Consider the following 23635-nt stretch of genomic DNA (forward strand, 5'->3'; position numbering starts at 1 on the left):
AACAAAGAATCAATCTCAAAAATATACAAGCAACTTCTGCAGCTCAATTCCAGAAAAATAAACAGCCCAATCAAAAAGTGGACCAAAGAACTAAACAGACATTTCTCCAAAGAAGACATACAGATGGCTAACAAACACATGAAAAGATGCTCAACATCACTCATTATCAGAGAAATGCAAACCAAAATCACAATGAGATGCCATTTCATGCCAGTCAGAATGGCTGTGATCCAAAAGTCTACAAGCAATAAATGCTGGAGAGGGTGTGGAGAAAAGGGAACCCTCTTACACTGTTGTTGGGAATGCGAACTAGTACAGCCACTATGAAAAAGAGTATGGAGATTCCTTAAAAAACTGGAAATAGAACTGTCATATGACCCAGAAATCCCACTGCTGGGCATACACAACAAGGAAACCAGAATTGAAAGAGACATGTGTACCCCAATGTTCATTGCAGCACGGTTTATAATAGCCAGGACATGGAAGCAACCTAGATGTCCATCAGCAGATGAATGGATAAGAAAGCTGTGGTACATACAGACAGTGGAATATTATTCAGCCATTAAAAAGAATACATTTGAATCAGTTCTAATGGGGTGGATGAAACTGGAGCCTACTATACAGAGTGAAGTAAGCCAGAAAGAAAAACACCAATACAGTATACTAACGCATATATGGACTTCCCTGGTGGCTCAGATGGTAAAGCGTCTGCCTACAATGTGGGAGACCTGGGTTCGAACCCTGGGTCAGGAAGATCCTCTGGAAAAGGAAATGGCAACCCACTCCAGTACTCTTGCCTGGAAAATCCCATGGACGGAGGAGCTTGGTTAAGCTACACTGTGTGGGGTTGCAAAGAGTCAGACACGACTGTGCGACTTCACCTATATATATGTGATTTAGAAAGATGGTAACGATAACCCTGTATGCGAGACAGCAAAAGAAACACAGATGTATAGAACAGTCTTTTGGACTCTGTGGGAGAGGGAGAGGGTGGGATGATATGGCAAAATGGCATTGAAACATGTAAATTATCATATGTGAAATGAATCGCCAGTCCAGGTTCTATGCATGATACAGGGTGCTTGGGGCTGTGCACTGGGATGACCCAGAGGGATGGGATGGGGAGGAAGGAGGGAGGGGGATTCAGGATGGGGAACACATGTACACCCATGGTGGATTCAAGTCAATGTATGGCAAAACCACTATAATATTCTAAAGTAAAATAAATTAATTAATTAATTTTTTAAAAAGTAAGGCAGCAATAATCACATGACCATGCAGACTATTTAAGGATACATTCTGATAAATATATTCTTTTATTTAGTCCCTTTTTGCCTCCATTTCCTCATCTGTTAAATAGTAATGATAATTTTACCTAACTCAGAGCATCGTTGTAAGGATTAAACAAAATAGAACCACATTTCCTAGAACATAATAAATACTCAGTTTTAGCTACAGTAATGAGATAACAACTACCACCATTTCAGTAGTCTTTTTCTTTACAGTGAAATATGCATATCTTTATTATACAGTGCAGTGAATTTGGACAACCGTGTACACCAAAGTAACTACTACCCCAAAGTACAGAGCATTTTCATCACCCCAGAAAAGCCCCCTGGGGCCAGTAGTGTGTAGGAGGTAGCTTCCATTCAGACAATTCCAGACATCTCACCTAAGTAGACTCTTTAGTTTCTCTTTGCTCTAATGGCAAAAAGCAAAGAGGAACCAAAGGGCTTTTTGATGAGGCTGAAAGAGGAGAGTGAAAAAGCTGGCTTAAAACTCAACATTCAAATAACTAAGATCATGGCATCCAGTCCCATCACTTCATAGCAAACTGATGGGAAAAAGTGGAAACAGTGGCAGCTTTTATTTTCTTGGGCTCTTGGAGCCCATCTTGGTCACCATCACTTCAGATGGTGACCTTAGCCATGAAATCAAAAGACACCTGCTCCTTGGAAGAAAAGCTATGACAAACCTAAATAGCATATTACAAAGCAGAGACATCACTTTGCTGACAAAGGTCAATATAGTCAAAGCTTGTTTTCCAGTAGCCATGTACGGATGTGAAAGTTGAACCATAAAGAAGGATAAGCACCGAAGAATTGATACTTTCAAATTGTGGTGCTGGAGAAGACTCTTGAGAGTTCCTTGGACTGCAAGATCAAACCAGTAAATCCTAAAGGAAATTAAACCTGAATGTTCATTGGAGAGACTGATGCTGAAGCTGAAGCTCCAATACATTTGGCTACCTCTGCAAAAGACTGACTCAATGGAAAATACCCTGATGCTGGGAAAGATTGACGGCAAGAGGAGAAGGGAGCAACAGAGGATGAGATGGTTGGATGATATTACTGACTCAATGGACATGACTTTGAGCAAACTTCTAGAGATGGTGAAGGACAGGGAAGCCTGGCATGCTGCAGTCCATGGGATCACAGAGTCGGATATGACTTAGTGACTGAAAAACAAATATCCCCCCATCCTGTTGTTAGCTTAAAGTTGGCCATGATGGGAAGTCAGCAAATATTACAAACTATATCCCCCTGAGAGCCAGTTTACCAGCTAAATGCTGCTCATGCCCCTTCTCAGTCAATCTACAGTAATCTTAAAGAACAACTCTTTTAAAATATATAAAGAAAGACCTTAAGATGTGCTATATCATGTTTGCAAGATAGCTTAAAATTGAGAACCTCAGATCGAGATATTCTAATTCCAAATTCTATGCTTTCACCTCCTTTTATGCTTCATTAAGACAATAGGGCACAGACACAAAATTGCAAAGCGTTATAAAGTATTATAATAATGGGGACAAACACTGCAAAGTTTACGACAGAAAATGGGAAAGAATGATATACACGGGCTTAAGGAGCCCATGGAGGAAGCAGGACCAAACATCAAAGATGGATGAAACATGATTAGAAGAATTCTGGCCATTCAGTGCAGGTGGACTTAAAAGATAGTCCCACAGGTGTATGCGTGTGCTCACACTCACCGAGTTGTAAATATCAAATGTGTACAGCTTGTTGCATATCAGTTATACGTCACTATGACTATTCTTAATAAAGAAGGAGTGTGACTAAAGTGGCAATAAAATGTCTGTGTATGGTTAAGAGTAGGACTTATGAAGGAGGATGATTCACCATAGAGATGAGGTCTCTACGGTAGGTTAATAACAACCTCATAACTGGTGCACACTTTATATATTTAAATCTTCAGAATTTATTTTATAGTACCAAAAACTTTAATTGAATACGACTTTGATGGAGCCATACATTACGTGCATGCTTAGTCACTCAGTCATGTCTGACTCTTTTCAACCCTTTGGATTGTAGCCCACCAGGCTCATCTGACCATGGGATTTTTCAGGCAAGAATCCTGGAATAGGTTGTCATTTCCTCCTCCAGGGGGATCTTCCCAATCCAGTTATCCAACCTGTGTCTCCTGTGTTTCCTACATTGCAGTCAGATTCTTTACCCACTGGGTCATCAAGGAAGCCAAGGGTCATATATGGGCAGGGAGAAATGCAATGCTTTGCTTCCTAAGAAAGCTAGTATTTAGTTAAATATACTTACATTACCTGAATTTTTTTTGCCAGCAATTATTTAAAAATTCAATCTTGCTGTATTATAAACAGTCAAATACTGAGTCTTAAAAGTTGTTCATACCCTTTTAAAGTTAATACAGGAATTTAATCTTTTTTACTTGTGGCATTTGTAATAGTTGTTGTTATTAATTTATCTAAGAAAAACTTTTAAATACAAAGGTAAATACCACATAAAATATGTTCATTTATACACTTTTCATAATTGTAAAAAATAAAAATTGTCTACTGGCCCTCATATCTGTAATGTTGTGGAGAAAAGATAATAGATAACCATTGTTAATAATGTGCATAAAAGGTATGGAAAATAAGGAATTGTTCTCTTTACAATGTTAAGTTTAAAAATGTGAACAAAAATTGCAAAATTTAAAATTAGTTATAACTAGTTATTAAAATCATGCATAAGATAGGTAAAAAGATACCAAAAATGTTTTATTGCTGTTATATTAAGGACTTTTAAGATTACTTTTTACTTTATTCTTTTCCAAATGTTAAATAATATCTATATATTACTTTTGTATCTGGAAACAACATATGTTTTTAAATGTATCATTTGTGCCTGTCTTGTTTTTACTATCATTTAAGTTGTTTTCAGCTACCAGAAGGATAGGATGACGATGCTTCAAAGTGCAAACACAGGCCAAGAATTTACATTTGAATCCATTATTAGGCCAAGAAAAATATACTTCTAATAATTAAATTGGTAGTAATGGATGATATTTATTGACTGCTTGCTATGAACTGCACACCATAAATGTTTTATATATTTAAAAGGCTCATTTAATTTGCACAATAAATAGTTGATGTAGGTCAGCCAGTATTCTTAATTTCTGTGACTCAGTTCCCACATCTATAAAACTGAGATAATGATAGTACCATCTCATATGATTGATGTATTGGATGAATCCATGTATGTACAAGAACCATGTAGTACAAGAACTCAGCAAAGTGCCTGGACATCCGGGAAACACCTTGCAATGGCTCTCTACCATCATCAGCAACATCAACGTCATCAATCACTGAACAATTGAAGCTGAGATGTACAGAGGTTATGATGTAACTTGCTCAAATTTTGGCCTATTTAACCATAGAGTCTAAGCCCTTAGACTCAATGATAAAAACAGTAAAAATATAAATCTTTCAATATAACAAAAACACAATTGCTTGTAAAACTGAGTGTCCTTAAAATAAATGTTCTCTGAACATTAAATTTCCTTTCCAACTGGTATCCTGCCACCAGGAAGTCTGCTACTTTATAGACAAGTTATTTAAATTTCTAAACCCTGAGTTTCTCTTTCCTAAAATTGAGATTGAAAAAAGAACACAAAATAACAGCTACGATTTTTTGAACTCTTACTGTTACAGTTATCATTACTGTACTTACTGTGGTGAAAATGTTATTAATGAAGTCTTTGACTAGCATCTAATTTTCACAGTACTGTACTCAATATTTTGTAAAAGCAAAATATTTTGTGAAAGTCCAAGCATATAGATCTTGGCACACAGTAAGTGTTCATTTAATATTTAATTAAGATATCAGGCAGCTTTAGATTTACAAAGTGCATTAACTGATTATTCAATTGACCATCATAACAAAACATGAGTACAGAAAGTGCAGATGTAGTCTTCTGTCCTCTTGCAAATGAGAATTCATGTATTCAGAAAGGTTCAGTGAACTTCCCAAGGTCATCCCAAAGTGGGAAATCAAATATGGTCTCCGGAATAATTCCAAGATTAATACTCTTTCCACTGATCTCAAAACCAAATTCTTTGATGTGGTACCTGGATCAAAAGTCAAGTTTTCCATATTCAAATTCAATCACTTCAGCATTTCTGCTTTTCTTCAGGAATGGTTAAGGCATTTCAGAAATTGTGTACAATTTCTGAAAGTCCAATAATGACCACTTTAGTGTGTTGTATATAAAGAGCTTGAGAGCTTATTTTTCTTCTTCATGTTTACAGATGATATTTTTTCTTTCTATTGATGGCACAAGTATTATATTCTCCTCAGTCTCTTTAAACCTTCTCAATTCAGTTCAGTCTCTCAGTCGTGTCCGACTCTTTGTGATCCCATGGACTGCAGCACGCCAGGCTTCTCTGTCCATCACAAACTCCTGGAGTTTACTCAAACTCATGTGCATCGAGGTAATGATGCCATTCAACCATCTCATCCTCTGTCGTCCCCTTCTCCTCCCACCTTCAATCTTTCCCAGCATCAGGGTCTTTTCAAATGAGTCAGCTCTTCGCATCAGGTGGCCAAAGTTTTGGAGTTTCAGCTTCAACATCAGTACTTTCAGTGAATATTCAGGACTGATTTCCTTTAGGATGGACTGGTTTGATCTCCTTGCAATTCAAGGGACTCTTAAGAGTCTTCTCTAACACCACAGCTCAAAAGCATCAATTCTTTGGCGCTCAGTTTTCTTTATAGTCCAACTCTTACATCCATACATGACTACTGAAAAACCAGTAACCATATACAATAAAAAAACCTTCTAACCATACACAATAATTTGCCATCTTCTGACAAAGTGAAGGTAAAACAAAAGTATATAATAGGCTTTGAGGCTAGGTTCCTGACAAATCCAAAACACTATTGCCTAAAGTCACAAAGCAGCACAGCCTCCTGAAAAAAGGCATTTTTCAAGTAAGTGAAACCAATTCAGTACAACCATTAATTCCAATGATTACTCAAAAGAACTTGATGCTTTTTAGAGAGTTTAAGACTCAGAAAAGACTCAGAGATGAGGGGGAGGCTTGAAAATTTAAAGAAAAATCCAGATACCACATAACATCAAAATTAGAGATAGGTTTGAGATAATGAATAACTTTGCTCAAAGAATGCTGTTTGTACCAAGAAAAATGTAGTATGATTAAAAGGGAGAAAAAGTTTCTTTATTTAAGTTTTCTGAGGGTTCCCCATAACTAGATAATTATCAGAAGTCTGAAGTTCAGAAAATAAATTATTTCAACTTTGTTAAGCCAGAGAATATCTTAATTACTAGTGATAATGTATGATAATGCATTCCACAGCTTATTGTTTGCGGTTATCTGCTATATCTGTCAGTGAGGGAGATTAAAATTTTTCCTTTTTATTAAATAAAAAAAGCATTTTTCTGGCACATAGATCAGATCTCCTATCTTGAATGGAACAAAAACTTCATAATAGACCAGGGGCATTAAACAATATTAACAAAACCAAAACTAGGTCACCAATGGCACTTCACATGGCTCCCTTCAATTCCAGAATACTAAGCACAAGGCAAGTATACAATCATATTGTGTTAAACAAAATGATGGAGCACACTGCTTATTTCTTTTCATTTTTTTCTTCTGACAGAGATATCCATCCCTATTCACCTTAGTCATGTAAATATCCTGCTTATAGGATAACATATCTCACTGGTATTATTTGGTAAGGACTGGTAAGTGGAGATTGCTTTGAGGAAAAAAAAATCTTTATATTCTCTATAATTTTCTAAATTATATACACTTAATAAAGACTTCTTTCAATCAATTTGCTTAATACATTAATCTCTTGCCAGACAGGTGCACTTTATGAGTTCCTGCTTACACATACCCTATTCTTTCTATAAGTGTACATTTTATCTTAGTATGAGATCAGGGTTTGGTTATATATCTGAGAAAAGTCACATGCTGACAAGTGTTTCCATCTTACCTTTTCATATTATGTACGACAGAGTCTAGCTCATAGTATATTCCCAGTAAATGTTTAATGAGCAAATTCATTCATTCATTATAGCATCACATGGACTTCAAGCTCTATTAAGTATGCTTTTCTATACTATATACTTGTATTGAAATATATTGCACTTTGTCAAAAATGTATAATACATTTTATGTAAAATATTCTCTCAAATCAAAAGTTTTGCTCCCAGTTTTTAATTATTTTCATAATTTTGTGCAATTCAGTAAATGAAAGTACCTACAAATTGCCAAATAATTTGGAATTTTTCATTATCAATAACAGTTTACTGTTATTGATTGCATATAAATATAAATTTATGTAATTAATATTGCCAGCCTGATTCACCACCATATATTTTTAATAAAAACGTAGAGTTTCAATATTAATTGTAAGAAAATTAATTATTGTTTATATTTGTTATTTCCTCTGGATATGAGGAGGGAGGTGGGAGGGGGGTTCAGGATTGGGAACACGTGTACACCCGTGGGGGATACATGTTGATGTATGGCAAAACCAATACAATATTGTAAAGTAATTAGCCTCTAATTAAAATAAATAAATTTAAATTAAAAAATAAATAAATTAAAAAGAAAAAAACTACGAATTATTAATAATTATGCTCATCTATGAAACTAATACTTTGGCCACCTTATGCAAAGAGTTGACTCATTGGAAAAGACCCTGATGCTGGGAGGGATTGGGGGCAGGAGAAGGAGACAACAGAGGATGAAGGCTGGATGTCATCACCAACTCGATGGACATGAGTTTGGGTAGACTCCAGGAGTTGGTGATGGACAGGGAGGCCTGGTGTGCTGTGATTCATAGGGTCGCAAAGAGTTGGACACGACTGAGCAACTGAACTGAACTGAACTGATAAGGGATGAGGAGCAACAGTTAGAACTAGACATGAACAACAGACTGGTTCCAAATAGGAAAAGGAGTATGTCAAGGCTGTATATTGTCACCCTGCTCATTTAATTTATATGCAGAGTACATCATGAGAAACGGTGGGCTGGAGGAAGCACAAGCTGGAATCAAGATTGCCGGGAGAAATATCAGTAACCTCAGATATGCAGATGACACCACCTTTATGGCAGAAAGTGAAGAAGAACTAAAGAGCCTCTTGTGCTCGCTTCGGCAGCACATATACTAAAAATTGGAACAATACAGAGAAGATTAGCATGGCCCCTGCAAAAGGATGACACGCAAATTCATGAAGCGTTCCATATTTTTTAATAGCCAGGATATGGAAGCAACCTAGATGTCCATCAGCAGATGAATGGATAAGAAATCTGTGGTACATATACACAATGGAGTATTACTCAGCCATTAAAAAGAATACATTTGAATCAGTTCTAATGAGGTGGATGAAACTGGAACCTATTATACAGAGTGAAGTAAGCCAGAAGGAAAAACATCAATACAGTATACTAACGCATATATATGGAATTTAGAAAGATGCTAACAATAACCCAGTGTACGAGACAGCAAAAGAGACACTGATATATAGAACAGTCTTATGGACTCTGTGGGAGAGGGAGAGGGTGGGAAGACTTGGGAGAATGACATTGAAACATGTAAAATATCATGTAAGAAACGAGATGCCAGTCCAGGTTCGATGCACGATACTGGATGCTTGGGGCTAGTGCACTGGGACGACCCAGAGGGATGGTATGGGGAGGGAGGAGGGAGGAGGGTTCAGGATGGGGAACACCTGTATACCTGTGGCGGATTCATTTTGATATTTGGCAAAACTAATACAATTATGTAAAGTTTAAAAATAAAATTAAATTTAAAAAAAATTAAATTAAACAGTAGAATGGAAAAAAATAAATAAATAAAATAAAATCAGGTTCCACTCAACGATGATATTTTTAGTAGTATTGTTTGTCAAGTTTTATATGACTCAAGTCTGTATGTTTCAAAAATCTTTATATAAATATGAAAATAATAAAGGCCAAATAACAGTATTGTAATCATGAAATTAAATTAAAAAATAAATAAATAAATAAAGAGCCTCTTAATGAAAGTGAAAGTGGAGAGTGAAAAAGTTGGCTTAAAGCTCAACATTCAGAAAACAAAGATCATGGCATCTGGTCCCATCACTTCATGGCAAATAGATAGGAAAACAGTGGAAACAGTGGCTGATTTTATTTTTCTGGGCTCCAAAATCACTGCAGATGGTGACTGCAGCCACGAAATTAAAAGATGCTGACTTTTTGGAAGGAAAGTTATGACCAACCTATACAGCATATTCAAAAGCAGAGACATTACTTTGTCAAGAAAGATCTGTCTAGTCAAGGCTATGGTTTTTCCAGTGGTCACGTACGGATGTGAAAGTTGGGCTATAAAGAAGGCTGAGCACCAAAGAATTGATGCTTTTGAACTGTGTCATTGGAGAAGACTCTTGAGAGTCCCTTGGACTGCAAGGAGATCCAACCAGTCCATCCTAAAGGAAATCAGTCCTGGGTGTTCACTGGAAGGACTGATGCTGAAGCTGAAACTCCAATACTTTGCCCACCTGATGTGAAGAGTGACTCATTTGAAAAGACCCTGATGCTGGGAAAGATTGAGGGCAGGAGGAGAGGGTGACCACAGAGGATGAGATGGTTGGATGGCATCACCGACTCAATGTACATGGGTTTGGGTAAATTCCAGGAGTTGATGATGGACACAGAGGCCTGGCGTGCTATAGTTCATGGGGTCGCAAAGATTCGGACGTGACTGAGCCGAACTGATAATGGAGGAGAGTACTAACATGGGAACTGAAAACAATCAAATTAAATTTGATCATAAATAATATAGCCAGATAGCTTAACTTTTTCAGTTTCTTAATATAGTTTTTCTCTTTTCTCAATTTACTACAATAAAACCTATTATGAGCTTCATTTTTAAATTTTTTTCAAATTCCATAAAATTGACATTAAACTAACATAATACTTCAATATGTCTTACTTTTAAATTTCTCCAGCTTCTTTAAAGGGTATAAAGCCATCATGCAGCAATGCAAGAATACAGCTGTCCTTAATATTAATGGCCCTCTACTCTCTTCAAGAAGAATCAAAGATTGAATTCTGAACCAAAATCTGGTGAAAAGCTGATATAAAACTTCTAAAAAATGTTACACAATCAACAAAAAAAGAAATATGATGAAAGAATTGTCAAAGATACAAATTTTTTTGTTTTTAGAGTCCTTGAGAAAAGGAGCATAGACACACTCTTTTTGCTTTGCTTATTTGCTATCTACTTCTCATTGTAGCTATGGGTAAGATTGACTTTCAAACAATATTAGTAATAATATACTAATAATAGCATAAACATTTGTATTTTGATACCACTTCACAGATTATAAAAAAACAGGTAATTTGTGATAACACATTAAATAATTGATAAATAAGTTATTACTGTCATTGTTATAGCTGAGCTTTAATGATGTGTAAGACAGCATCTGTTTTGTTTATAAACTAGAATAGCTATTAAATATAGTCCATTTATTATTATTAAATATTTATTATTAATTTATTTAATTTATATTATTATAATTTATATTGACTAATATTTATAGTATATTTACACTATATTATATATTTATATTAATTATGATATAATTAATATTAACTTATATTAATATATTATAACTTATTTAATGTTATTTATTTTTAGATATAGTCTGTTTTATTTCCTGAAGTCCATGTTATATCCTTTCAGCTTTAAACTCAAGCCCATGGCATGCCTCAATGTGCTACAGCTTAGCTTTCATTAACAAAGTTGCAGTTACTGACGAGTGAAGGTGATGGAGCAAGTCTAATTTGAAATTTATAAAGAAGTTATGGAACCATTGTGCTTTTTTTTACTACAAAAGATATTCATGTTCTTTATAAAAGTGACAATTCAGAAGTGCTTACAATACAGCATCAACTTTCCGCCTATAATCTCGTGTTTATATAACCTGATTCCCTCCTGGCCCCCCTACCTGCACCCTCACACACTGGAGATAATGGTGTAAGCAGTCTAGTGAGGACTCCTCAGACCTTGTTCATTATACCACACCACAATGCATCTCAGCTACTGGAGGAGAGGTTGTGGGATCCAGTTACAATTGTTCCAAAGCACTAAGAACCCTATGTCACAATACGTGATTACAGACCCAACTTCCAAAAGGAAAATCAGGAAGAATCTAAAACTCACTGTATTTACTGTTCACTTTCCTGGCTAACTTTCCATCTCATCCAATAATCAATTTTAACCAACCAAAGCCAAACTGAAACATTATCGATGCATTTGTCTTCATGCCCAAGGTAAGGCAAGGCAAGTCCCTGGCAGGCAAATTTAGAACGCACTTATTGAGCACTTGCTTTGTGCCAAACATTAACTGCTTTATGCTTACTTTTCAAAACAGTCTTATGGGGCAGGAATTATCATCTCAGTTTAATAATGAGGAAACTAAATAACTTACTTGTCCAAAATCCATCCAACTAGCAAGAATATTAATCAGGATTTTCATTCAAACCTGCCTGTGTTCATACTACTACTTAGAGTGATCTAAAAGGTCAAGAAATGTAAATTCTTGAGATGTCTTTGCAACACACTGGATTTAAGGTTATGACTCCACTGCAGCTTGCCTATTTCATTGAACAACTTTTATTTCTAAAAGCGCTCTCTCATGTTTTATCAAACATTTTTTTTAGTAATGGTAAATGATCTTCACACTCTAAAGACACCTTAAATTTGAAATGACATTGTCACAGAAGAATAAACATCTGTATGTGAATTGCATTTCTCTAAAAGAGAAAAGCAGAATTAGTTGCTTGTAAGCTTATTTTTTTTTTTTTAGCAGTAAGACACAGTAAGGAAAACACTGTAAATGGTAACCATATACACATATGGCTATATGCATCTAAAGATAAAAATTTACAAAGCAGTATCTACTCTATCATGTAATATATTGATATTTATATTCTACTCTATACTAACTGCTGGTCACAAGCAACTAAGTTGGTTTTACAATGAATTCATGCCCATGATGTTTTTTTTTTTTTGGAAAAAAAAAACCACTGACTAGATATTTTTATCTTTTAAAAAACCCTTTCTGAATATGTGAAAAATGATGCATAAAAAGCATCACTGGGGCATGATCTCTGGTTTCAAAGTCCCCTAAGATGAACACATCTGACTATTACATCTCTTGCCAAAATACATCCTCAATTCAACATTTGGTTAAATTGAGAAGTCTCTCTGGAGTATTTGCAAATGTGCCAAGATGAGGTTTTATAACTCCTAGTTCTGATGAATTCCAAAGAAGTTTTTAATACATAAGGCTACAACATTTAACAGTATGTCTTCCTGTGCTGAAAAAAATTGTACCATAAGGCTTCTTCCCATAATTGGCATCTGAAGGACGGGCTGGGGCATCTGCAATGGAGATAAGAATAGAAACAACCAGGTACAGTCTGTACTTATCATCAGACGCACACAAAGGTCCTCTATGAGGGCAACTTGTTGCCACATGCCTCCTTCTTAATTCATTTTCTTTTTACTATAATTAAATCCTTCCATGGGAACAAGGAAAGGTGCTGCTTTCAAAGTCAGATACAAAGACACAGGAAATATGCTCAAAAGATTTTCTCAAAAGAAGGATGAACAGTGTCTTGTTTCCTATGAAGGGAAGAGACTCATAGATGTGTATTCTACTTTTCCTTGAAGCAACACCTATCCCAATATACAGGGAGGGAGTCTGGGCTTAATTAAAAAGAGTTGTGTGTTAAGTCACTCAGTTGTGTCTGACTCTGCAGCACCATGGACAGTAGCTCACCAGACTCTTCTGTCCATGGAATCCTCCAGGCCAGAATACTGGAGTGGGTAGCCTTTCCCTTCTCCAGGGGATCTTTCCAACCCAGGGATCAAACCCAGACCTCCTGCATTGCAGGCAGATTCTTTACTATCTGAGATACCAAAGAGTTGGCCTTGGGTCCAAATCCTTGCTCTGTCACTAAGTAGCTGGAGTATTATGGGAAAAATCACTTTCTCTTTCCATATCTATTCTCTAACCTAAAAAAAAAAAAAAATGGTAATTTTATCAGACTATCTGATGGGATAAATGAATCAACTAGAAAATTAATGACACAATATAGTATAAATGACCATGCTTTAACTCATAGAATAACAGAATCTCAAACATTTGGTTGTCAAGAAAGGGAGTTGTCAAAAAAGACAAATAATCCAACTTCCTCATCACCCAACTGAGGTTTAAGTTCATTTCTCAAGAGCCCATCCGTGAGGTTATTTATTCCAGTCTTGTACACAGGACTTAACAAGAACTTACCCTCTACCTCTTAGAGACATAATTCTTTCATTGAATGTGAAAACAAAATTTTGTACAGGAATTTTGAGTTGTGAGACTCAACTTTGTTAATGATCATGTAGAAGTAAAGTCGCTCAGTCGTGTACAACTCTTTGAGACCCCATGGACTGTAGTCTACCAGGCTCCTCCCATGGGATTTTCCAGGAAAGAGTACTGGAGTAGGTTGCCATTTCCTTCTCCAGAGGATCTTCCCCACCCAGGGATGGAACCCAGGTCTCCTGCATTGTAGGCAGATGCTTTACCGTCTGAGCCACCAGTGAATGATCATGTAAAATAAGGCCAAATTATTTATCCTTACTGTTTGTTTCCTCAAATGTAAGATAAAGGGGTTATTAAATGCTTGCCTAAGATGCTTCCAATGTTAAACATTGTATAAAATTAACAATAGTGTTTCTGTCTGAATTAACATCATGACTATCTGAAGATTTATCTCAACTCTCAACACTATACAACTCCTGAAAGAAGCAAAATGAAACCCCCTTAAAAAGTACTCAGTAGGACCCATGCTGACGTTTCTCATCTTTCCAAACTAAATTGTTGTCTTCATAGAATCACAGTTAGTGTCACCAAGTCCAAGCTCACCCTGCTTGCCATGTGATAGCCCAATAAATCCGAGGGACAAGATGTTGCAGCAAGGAGTATGACTTTATTCGCAAAGCCGGATAACCGAGAAGACGGCAGACTAACTTCTCAAAATAACCACTTGTTGGGGCCTCGATGTCAGGTTCATTATGGATCAGAAATGGTGGAAGTGAGGAAACAAAGTAAAAAGATCTTTTCTTGTGTGTATCTCCTAGAATGGCAAGCCTCAGGCAGGCAGATGTGCTAGTTTCACATCCTCACCACCATTTCACAGGCGCTATGAAATGGAATATCTTCTGCCACGTCAATCAACAGGGAAGCCACAGCTGTCCATGCTTCTGGCCCCACAAAGTGAAGGTTGCTGCCACGTCAGCAAGCGGCAGATGAGGGCCTCCATCCTCACACAAGGAACTTAACAAAGTCACAGTCCTTCACAGGTGGGCAGTGAGCTAAACAAACGTACTTCAGTTTAAGGGTCAGGGAGGGGGCAGGACTCCCTGAGGCAGGGCATCATGTATGCTGCAATAACAAAAGCAGCAAAACACAGGATTAAAGTCACAGAAACAGATGGAATGTGGAGTCAAAATTAACCCTTCCCAGCTCGAGCAGTAGAAAAGATGTGATGGTGATTGTTTCCACTTTCCAGAAGTTTCTAAACACAGTCTATGAATCACATTGAAGGTCTTTCAACCAAAGCTTGATTGTTATCAAATTTTAAAATAATTGTTGGAAGAACCATATCATCACCTGAAAGTTAGCCTGAAGACAATGCTATAAGGATGTCACATTACCATTTCAACTTACTGGTACATTGTTTCCCCTGGAGCATCACTCAGATGTTTCCTTTTGTTTTGTTTGGCTAAAACAAATTAGCATCCCTTTATCATTAGGTGGAAGTAACTAATTCAAGAACCAGCATAAACAAAAAGCGGAGTTGGGTGTGAACAGGATTTTACAATTAATCAAGGGGAGGCATTTTGTCACCTCATTTTTATAGAGATCGAAACTGTGAAAACTTACAAGTGCCTGCTATTTGTCCACATGCTATATGTTCATTAATAGTGTGGTGGATACTATTTTAATACAAATACATTCATTCACCAAGTAGTCTTTGAGCATCTACTATATGCTAGGCACTCTGACAGGGGGTGCTAATGTACAGTAGAGTTTCAACTAAAGTCAGCAAAACTGGGCAGTTTGAAAATGCTGTAAGTCAACCATAGAGTACAATATACATGTTTTGTGCATAAAAGCCAATTTATAATTACTTTTCTCAATGAAACTGAGCTATATCAAAGGGAAGCATATAATAATGGAATATATGCAAGTGTCTGATTATTTAAAGCATTTGTACTTTAAGGAAAATATCAAATCTCTAGCTTTGAACCAGAGGTATGGGTGAGGCATTTAAATATTCTTTCTTGCCCATGGCATTTATTTCACTGAAAGCTTGAGAATATTAATGCATATTAATATATGTATTTTTGTTTTAATTTTGAAGTTTAAACATTATAATAGTATCCTATTTGGCAGTAGGGTTCAAGTTTAAAGTTACTGGAATGAAAATACTTATCCTGGAAACCATCTTGAAGGCATCTATTATTATACAATAATTTAACTTATATACAGAGTACATCATGCGAAATACCAGGCTGGATGACTCACAAACTGGAATTAAGATTGCTGGGAGAAATATCAATAATCTCAGATATGCAGATGATAGCACCCTAATAGCAGAAAGTGAAGAGGAACTAAAGAGACTCTTGATGAAGGTAAAAGAGGAGAGTGAAACACCTGGCTTAAAACTCAACACTCAAAAAGCCAAGATCATGACATCTGGGCCCATCACTTCATGGCAAATAGATGGAGGGGAAAGCGGAAATAGTGACAGACATTATTTTCTTGGGCTCCAAAAATCACTGTGGATGGTGACTGCAGCTACAAAAAGTAAAAGAAGCTTGCTCCTTGAAAGAAAAGTTATGACAAACCTAGACAGCATATTTAAAAGCAGAAATATCACTTTGTCAAAAAGGTTTGTATAATCAAAGCTATGTTTTTTCCAGCAGTCATTTACAGATGTGAAAGTTGGACTATAAAGAATGCTAAGAGCCGAAAAATTGATGCTTTCAAACTGTGGTGTTGGAGAAGATTCTTAAAATTCCCTTCAACTGCAAGGAGATCCAACCAGTCAATCCTAAAGGAAATCAACCCTGAATATTCATTGGAAGGACTGATGCTAAAGCTCCTATACTTTGGTCACCTGATGCAAAGAACGGACTCATTTGAAAAGACTCTGATGCTAGGAAAGACTGAGGGCAAGAGGATAAGGGGACAACAGAGGAAAAGATGATTAGATAGCATCACCAGCTCAATGGACATGAATTTGAGCAAGCTCCAGAAGATAATGAAGGACAGGGAAGCCTAGCATGCTACAGTTCATAGGGTCTCAAAGAGTTGGACATGATTCAGCAACTGAACAACAAATAAAGAATTTGTGGTTACATAGGTAATGTTTCAGAGAAGGCAATGGCAACCCACTCCAGTATCTTGCCTGGAAAATCCCATGGGTGTAGGAGCCTGGTAGGCTGCAGTCCATGGGGTCGCTAAGAGTTGGACACGACTAAACAACTTCACTTTCACTTTTCACTTTCATGCATTGGAGAAGGAAATGGCAACCCACTCCAGTGTTCTTGCCTAGAGAATCCGAGGGATGGGGGAGCCTGGTGGGCTGCCGTCTATGGGGTCGCACAGAGTTGGACACGACTGAAGTGACTTAGCAGCAGCAGCAGTAGCAGCAGCTAATGTTTATAGTTTTGATTAGGATCTACTAGGTGACTGAAACTGACTGTGGGTCAGGAGAGCAACTGTGTGAGTGTTGACTGAGTGCTCTCACAAAGCTGAGGTCAAATGATCTAAGGTGGCCTCATCTGGACAACTGAGCAGCTCTCGTCCTTTACATGCTGAAGACAGGGTTCTAAGACAGGCAGACTACGAAGAAAGGACTCATTTCCACCAAGTTCTATTGACCAAAGCAAGTGAGAGTGGTAGGGAACTATCAAGTTGTACAGCGAAGAAGTCATTAGTGGAAGTCATCAGAGCCAAAGCAATTGACCTGCCACACTTCTCCACAGGCAAGCCCCACTCACTCTGTCAGTGGACACATGTACCAAGGTTTCCAAATGTATGGCAGCAAAGGGCCCTTTAAACTTTCTTAGAGCAGAGACAGTGGCTATTGGACTGACTCCTTTACAAGGAATACAATTTTCTTCTTCTTAGTCATTGCACATTCCTTTCCTCCATACAGCTGAAGTGCTAGAGTGGTCTGTCTTTAAAAATATTTTTTCTTTTTTTTTTTTTCATGCATTTAATATCTTTGCCTTCAAGGCCAGTCAGTATTTCTGCATAATATAACAAGCCACAGTAAATTCACAGTCCTGTAATCTACAAATGGAGAAGGAAATGGCAACCCACTCCAGTAGGCTTGCCTGGAGAATCCCACGGACAGGGGAGCCTGACGGGTTACGGTCCATGGGGTCGCAGAGTCGGACATGACTGAAGCAACTTAGCACAACCTACAAAAACCATAAATCAAAGAAATGCAAGTGTAGGAGATTAACCTTGGAGCTGAAATCCAAGTCTCCTTGTGCTCTCCTCTGAAATTCAGCGATAGCACATGCATTCTCCAAGGAAGATCTTGAGACAGCCACCAAGAGGACTGAGTGACAAAGTACTGCCACATTTAAGCATAAAGTGAACAGGCAACATGGGGGGGACAAAAGATGTTTTTGAAAATAAGACATCTGCTTACAGACCTCAATGTCTTGTGTATAAAAGCATTTGGAAATTTCCATTCTCTTCAAGGAGGAGGAGTATCTACTGAGTGAAAGAGATAATTATTCGGACATGGGGTTAAGTTTGAGATACTGGGATAGGGTGACCTACTGCTAGAGAGAACTGCCCTAAACCAGCCAAGAAAAAGGCTCAAGTAAGACGTGGTGTTGTCATTTCACGAAAATCCTCCAGGGGCTTCCTGAAGGGCCAGGCAACAGAAAGGCAGGCATCCCTTTGAGGACTTCCAGGGTACCCAACAGAGTTGTATTTTGTTATACTCAAGCACTTTTCTGACCCTGGAGGTAAGGTTTACTTTATAAAACTTCCTACCACACTGCCCCTATGCTAATACATTTTAAGACAGAACACCATGTAACTTCACTAGCCACTTACTTGCTGAGGAGCCAAGCAATATAAATACCTCTTGATTAACCACATAAAACAACAAACCAAAGAGCATTTCTTTCGATTTTTAATGTTTGTATCCCAGTGGTATCTTCCAAATATTCTGTCCAAATTTGTCAACAAAATTTCTATTGGCCTATTTTTTTAAAAATAATTAAATTTGCCTAAATTTGGCAATCAAGATTTTATTCCTTTTTTTGCCCACAAAGAGAATATTTTCTGTTAATTATTAAGTCGCAATAGGTAGCCTATGCTTGTAACACACAACTTCAAATGTTTGCATATAGATGTTACATAAGAAAAGAAAGTCTTCCCTTCCACTCTATTCCTTAACTCCTTAGAATCCCTCCTCAGAAGGAAAAACTGTTATCAGTTTTGCTCTTCTCTTGAGAACAATTCTATGAAAGTTCAATCAAATGGCTTTTACAAACTCAATTTTATACAAATAACACACCATTTACATACAACTATGCTGTGCTTTTTTCATTTAAAATGATTGTGGAGATCATTATGATCTCATTATCTATAAAGTGCCTCATTTATTTTAATAGCCATGTAATAGTGTATTATGTGGACATATCATAATGTATTATATCATTCACTACTGGTGTACACTTAGGTTAAAAAAAAAAAAGTTTAAATTAGTAAGAATCAACGATGACTAGTTTCTGTTTGAATACAATCTTGGATTAGTATCTCTTACAGACCGACCAACTCTTCTGAAGCTAGACGGAAGATACTGTCTCATCTTTTATTTATTGAAAACCCATGCCTTTTTAATTTTCACCAATTGTCAGTATTCATCCAGTTAAAATTTCACTATCAAATTCATTTTCTTCTCTAAGATTTCCACCCTGGCCTCCATCATCATGGAGCAGGATGTTATATTTTTTCTACTTCAATCTACTTTAGAAACATTTGTAACTCTGGTCATCTTGATTTATGGTTATGCAAGTATTAATGCATGCTCCGCCTCCTTTGCCAGATTGCATACCCACTGAGGGTGATAATGCATGAAACATACTGCCATCCTTCACAGAATATTAGTATATTATTTGCATATTAGAACTTAATAAATATGTGCTGCAATGGCACCCCACTCCAGTACTCTTGCCTGGAAAATCCCATGGATGGAGGAGCCTGGTAGGCTGCAGTCCATGGGGTCGCAAAGAGTCAGACACGACTGTGCGACTTCACTTTCACTTTTCACTTTCATGCATTGGAGAAGGAAATGGCAACCCACTCCAGTGTTCTTGCCTGGAGAATCCCAGGGATGGGGGAGCCTGGTGGGCTGCTGTCTATGGGGTCGCACAGAGTCGGACACGACTGAAGCGACTTAGCAGCAGCAGCATAAATATATCCTCTGGGTGTATTTCTATTGGAGTCTACTAAATTCTAACAGGGTACTGAGTTAGAAATTTGTAGCTATAAGCCCCACTTCTGCCTCTCAAGTTGCTATCATGTATTTACTGGATGAATTATTTAAATTCTTGAAACATTTGTATTTTAAAATAGAAACAAAATATGTGGATTGTCTGTATCACTGCTTGTTGTGAGAATCAAATAAATTAATGTTTTTGTAAGAAAAATCCCAGCATTATGGAAAAAAATTTCAAAGGTCTCCTAGTCCAATCACCTATCCATTGCACAAAACTTCTATACATCAACATCTCTGTAAATAATCCATAAAATTATGTATGAAAATTTCCAAAGGCATAAAAGTCTTAATCCAGTGCAGAGGCTTATTATTTTATGTTTGTGCAACTCTGAATATTATTGAGTGGCCACACAGTGCAATCCATATTACGCTACTTGACATTGAATGAAAGGTTTGCTAAATCTAACTGGTGATTGGCTCCCAACCTATGAAGTAGTCTTATTCTGGCCATTTCATTAATTTCCTAATAACTTAATCTCACAGTTTACAAGACTAGATTATTTGGAACGTACAGACAGTGTTATTGCAGAATTTTAGAATCTCAGCTAATCCTAACAAAGTATTGTTCATCTTCTTTGGTATACCACAGTGTTTAAGCACAGGCAGCATGCTTTCTTAGAAAGAGTGTTGCATGATGAGCAAACCTCACGATTTGCGTGTCTTAACCTCTGTAGGTCCAATCAAACCTATCGTTCAAACAGTCTTGGTTGAGAATTAACAAATTATACAAAAGAACTTTAAAAGCACTATCAACAATAAATAAGGCTAATATTATCTGGTATAAGACCTCAGTCATGTTTTCCTCCCTCACAATGCTTTCAGCATAAAGCAGCAATAAATTTCAAAACCAACTAACATTAAATTATTAAAACTTACACTTCCAGAGAATGTCTCATACAAGGATAGAACTAACACATCTCCATTTCAGATTTAACCAGACACACTACTGAAAGATAGTTGTTAGAGTAAACTGTTTGGTCATTTCCTCTTACAACATACCTGGGCCAGATCTGGCTGCCTTGAGGCCTGATGTGTACTTAAGGGTAACTCCCTTTAACACAGAGCCTCTCAGAGGGCACTCAGAGCAACTGTTGAAAATGTCAGGAGTTCAGTGAAGATCTGGAACTTAAAAGTCCCTAGCATCATTATAGAAGGCGTACAAATAATATAATAGTAAGCCAAAACAAACAAACATAAAGCATACATTTTCCAAATGATGGCCAGGTATCCAGTCGCCTTAGCTTAAATCTGTATTGCTCTAGACATCCTCTATCCTGTCCCTTCTTATATAACTGGTATAACTGAGACACTCAAAGAATCTCAAATGATGAGGACAATTTTAGCCCTCAAACCTTGAAATGCTAACTGGGAGGCTAGAGGGCACGAGACATACTCAGAGTGGTAAAGACTCACCTTCTGTGTGCACGGCCGACACGTAGGTCCAATTGTACCTCTTCACGATGTCCACCATGGCGCGTGCCTGCTGGGCATCGGAAGGCACGACCCTCATGAAGTACTTGAACAGAGTTTTGTCGCTCAGATCCATGCTTGTGGCCGAGTAGGCGATTTGAGGTATGTTGAAAAGCTGGAGCAGGTTCTGGACCTGAATGGCCACCGAACTGGAGCCCGGCCCGATGACCCCTACAATGGGCTTCTTGGAGCGGAAGGACGATGAAGAGCCATCCACGCAGCGCACCAGGCCTTCCTCTTCCTCCGAAGAAATGAGCGAGTCCCTTATGAACTCGATGCTCTGCTCCAGGGCCACGGCCGAGTGCCAGCAGGAGTCCCGGATCTCGCAGCCCAGCGTGATGTTGGGCAGGAGCGTGGGGTCCGAGTTGATCCTCTCCAGGGTGTGCAGCATGGCCTCCACCCGCTGGATGCCGTACTGCTCCCGCACCGCCCCGCACTTGCGCTCGTGAACCTTGTCCACCGTGGGCTGGTGGTGGACCGAAAACAGAGCCCCGATGATGATGTCGCCCGGCATGTGCGCCACCACCCTCCGCTCGCTGGACTGTGCGCTCCCACGGACATTTTCTTTCAAAAGCAGGACTGACAGGATCAACAGAAGGACCATTTTAGGGAAGGAGTTCAAGCTAATAAAGACAGCATGGTGGGGAAATTTTAGGAGGGTTCTGACAGATGGAATCCAACGATGTCCGATGGTGAGTGGCAACCCAAAAAGTCAGCCAGTACTTTAGATGTGCTCGCTAAAGGACCATCATGTCTCATGGGACCATGTGGTTAAATGCATCCATGTGATCATCATCTTCAACACCTGGAAAAGTAAACAGAAAGGGGATTTAACAACAGAAGTATAACCAGTTTGGGAACTTCTGTTTATGGTAGCAGAGAAAGAGAGTGCTTATGATGTAACTTGAAAAAAAGAATCCCAAAATCTTTTTCTTGTCTCCTTTGTGATTTTGTGATTCAACAAAAGCAGCTTGCTAAGCATCTTGACCCTACTTTGCTTAGATTAATTTCTTTATTTGTTCGTATGGAATAAGTTGATCAGTTGTGTTTGAGACTCCATGGACTGTAGCCCGCCAGGCTCCTGTGTCCATGGAATTCTCCAAGCAAGAATACTGGAGTGGGTTGCCATTTCCTTCTCCAGGGGATCTGCCCAACACAGGGATCAAACCTGGGTCACCTGCATTACAAGCAAGTTCTTTACCATCTGAGCCACCAGAGAAGCCCTATATGGAGTACACAAAACCAAAAATTATGTGTGGGAGGTCAACCTATATTATCACACAGAGGTGAGGGAAAGTATCCTAAAATAAGAAGCATGTCATGAACAAAAATCTTAAAAAAAAAAATCCCAAAATGTTAAACACTAGTGATATCCAATAAAAATAATGGGTTTTTTTGCTTCTTTTTCTAAAACGTTCTTTGTTTCCTTCCAAATTTCCAGCATTGGACATGTATTGAGTATGCAATTAAAAAAAAGTTACTTCAAAAAAAGCCTACATCCTCCCTTTCAAATGCAATATAAAGCAAGTTGAATGATCTTCCCAACAAGTATTGTTTAGTTTCCATATAATACAGAAAATAACAAATGAGGCCAGATTGATATTTGCACATTAAATGAACTGTAGGATAGAAGGAAGAGGTATGGAAGATTTATAAAGTAAAGCAACCCCAAGTACATAGGCATAGTGAAATGTGTACCAACTTTTGCAGAAAATAATATTCAAATTCCAGTTATGCTACTAAGAACTGTTACTAAATTGTTTTAACCTCTCAGCACCAGAATTTTGTCATCTGAAAAATGGGGATAACATGTGCTAGGCTGCCCTTATGGGAATTAATATAAGATATCAGCTATGCAAATGTTTTGTATATTGAAAGGGGCTATATAAAGAGATGATTTTTTTCTGTTATTAAATTTCCAAGGGCATTTGGTGGCTAGGTGGTGAGGACAGAAAATTCTCTGGCAACCCACTTAATTCTCCAGAGTCTTCAAAGTAATTACAAAGTCCTGTAATAAAATTGACAGTAATCAGTCCTTTACTCCTGATTCAGGAAAAATTTCCACATCATGAAGACTCAAAGGGCTGGAAAGATGAGTATGTAGAACTACACTTCCAAGTAGAAACTTAAGACAGCTATGAATACAGTCATCTAATTCAGTTTAAACTCCTGGGAATAAGAAAAAAAATTGCCCCAGGTTGCCTACAGCAAATTCTAGCATGATTTGTAAAAAAAAAAAAA

The 23635-nt window shown here is 37.6% G+C and overlaps 1 protein-coding gene across 1 annotated transcript in view; it reads right to left on the reverse strand.

The window, feature by feature from the left end:
- GRM5 (glutamate receptor, metabotropic 5) overlaps positions 1 to 21998 on the reverse strand; it is a 629334-nt gene extending 607336 nt beyond the window's left edge. The window contains exon 1 of the mRNA XM_010847207.1: positions 21338 to 21998. Within this exon, the coding sequence (XP_010845509.1) occupies positions 21338 to 21998 (661 nt within the window). The remainder of the gene's footprint in view (positions 1 to 21337) is intronic.
- Between the last annotated feature and the right edge of the window lie 1637 nt (positions 21999 to 23635).

The sequence above is a fragment of the Bison bison genome, unplaced genomic scaffold (assembly GCF_000754665.1).
Source record: "Bison bison bison isolate TAMUID 2011002044 unplaced genomic scaffold, Bison_UMD1.0 scf7180017864245, whole genome shotgun sequence".
NCBI lineage: Eukaryota > Metazoa > Chordata > Mammalia > Artiodactyla > Bovidae > Bison > Bison bison.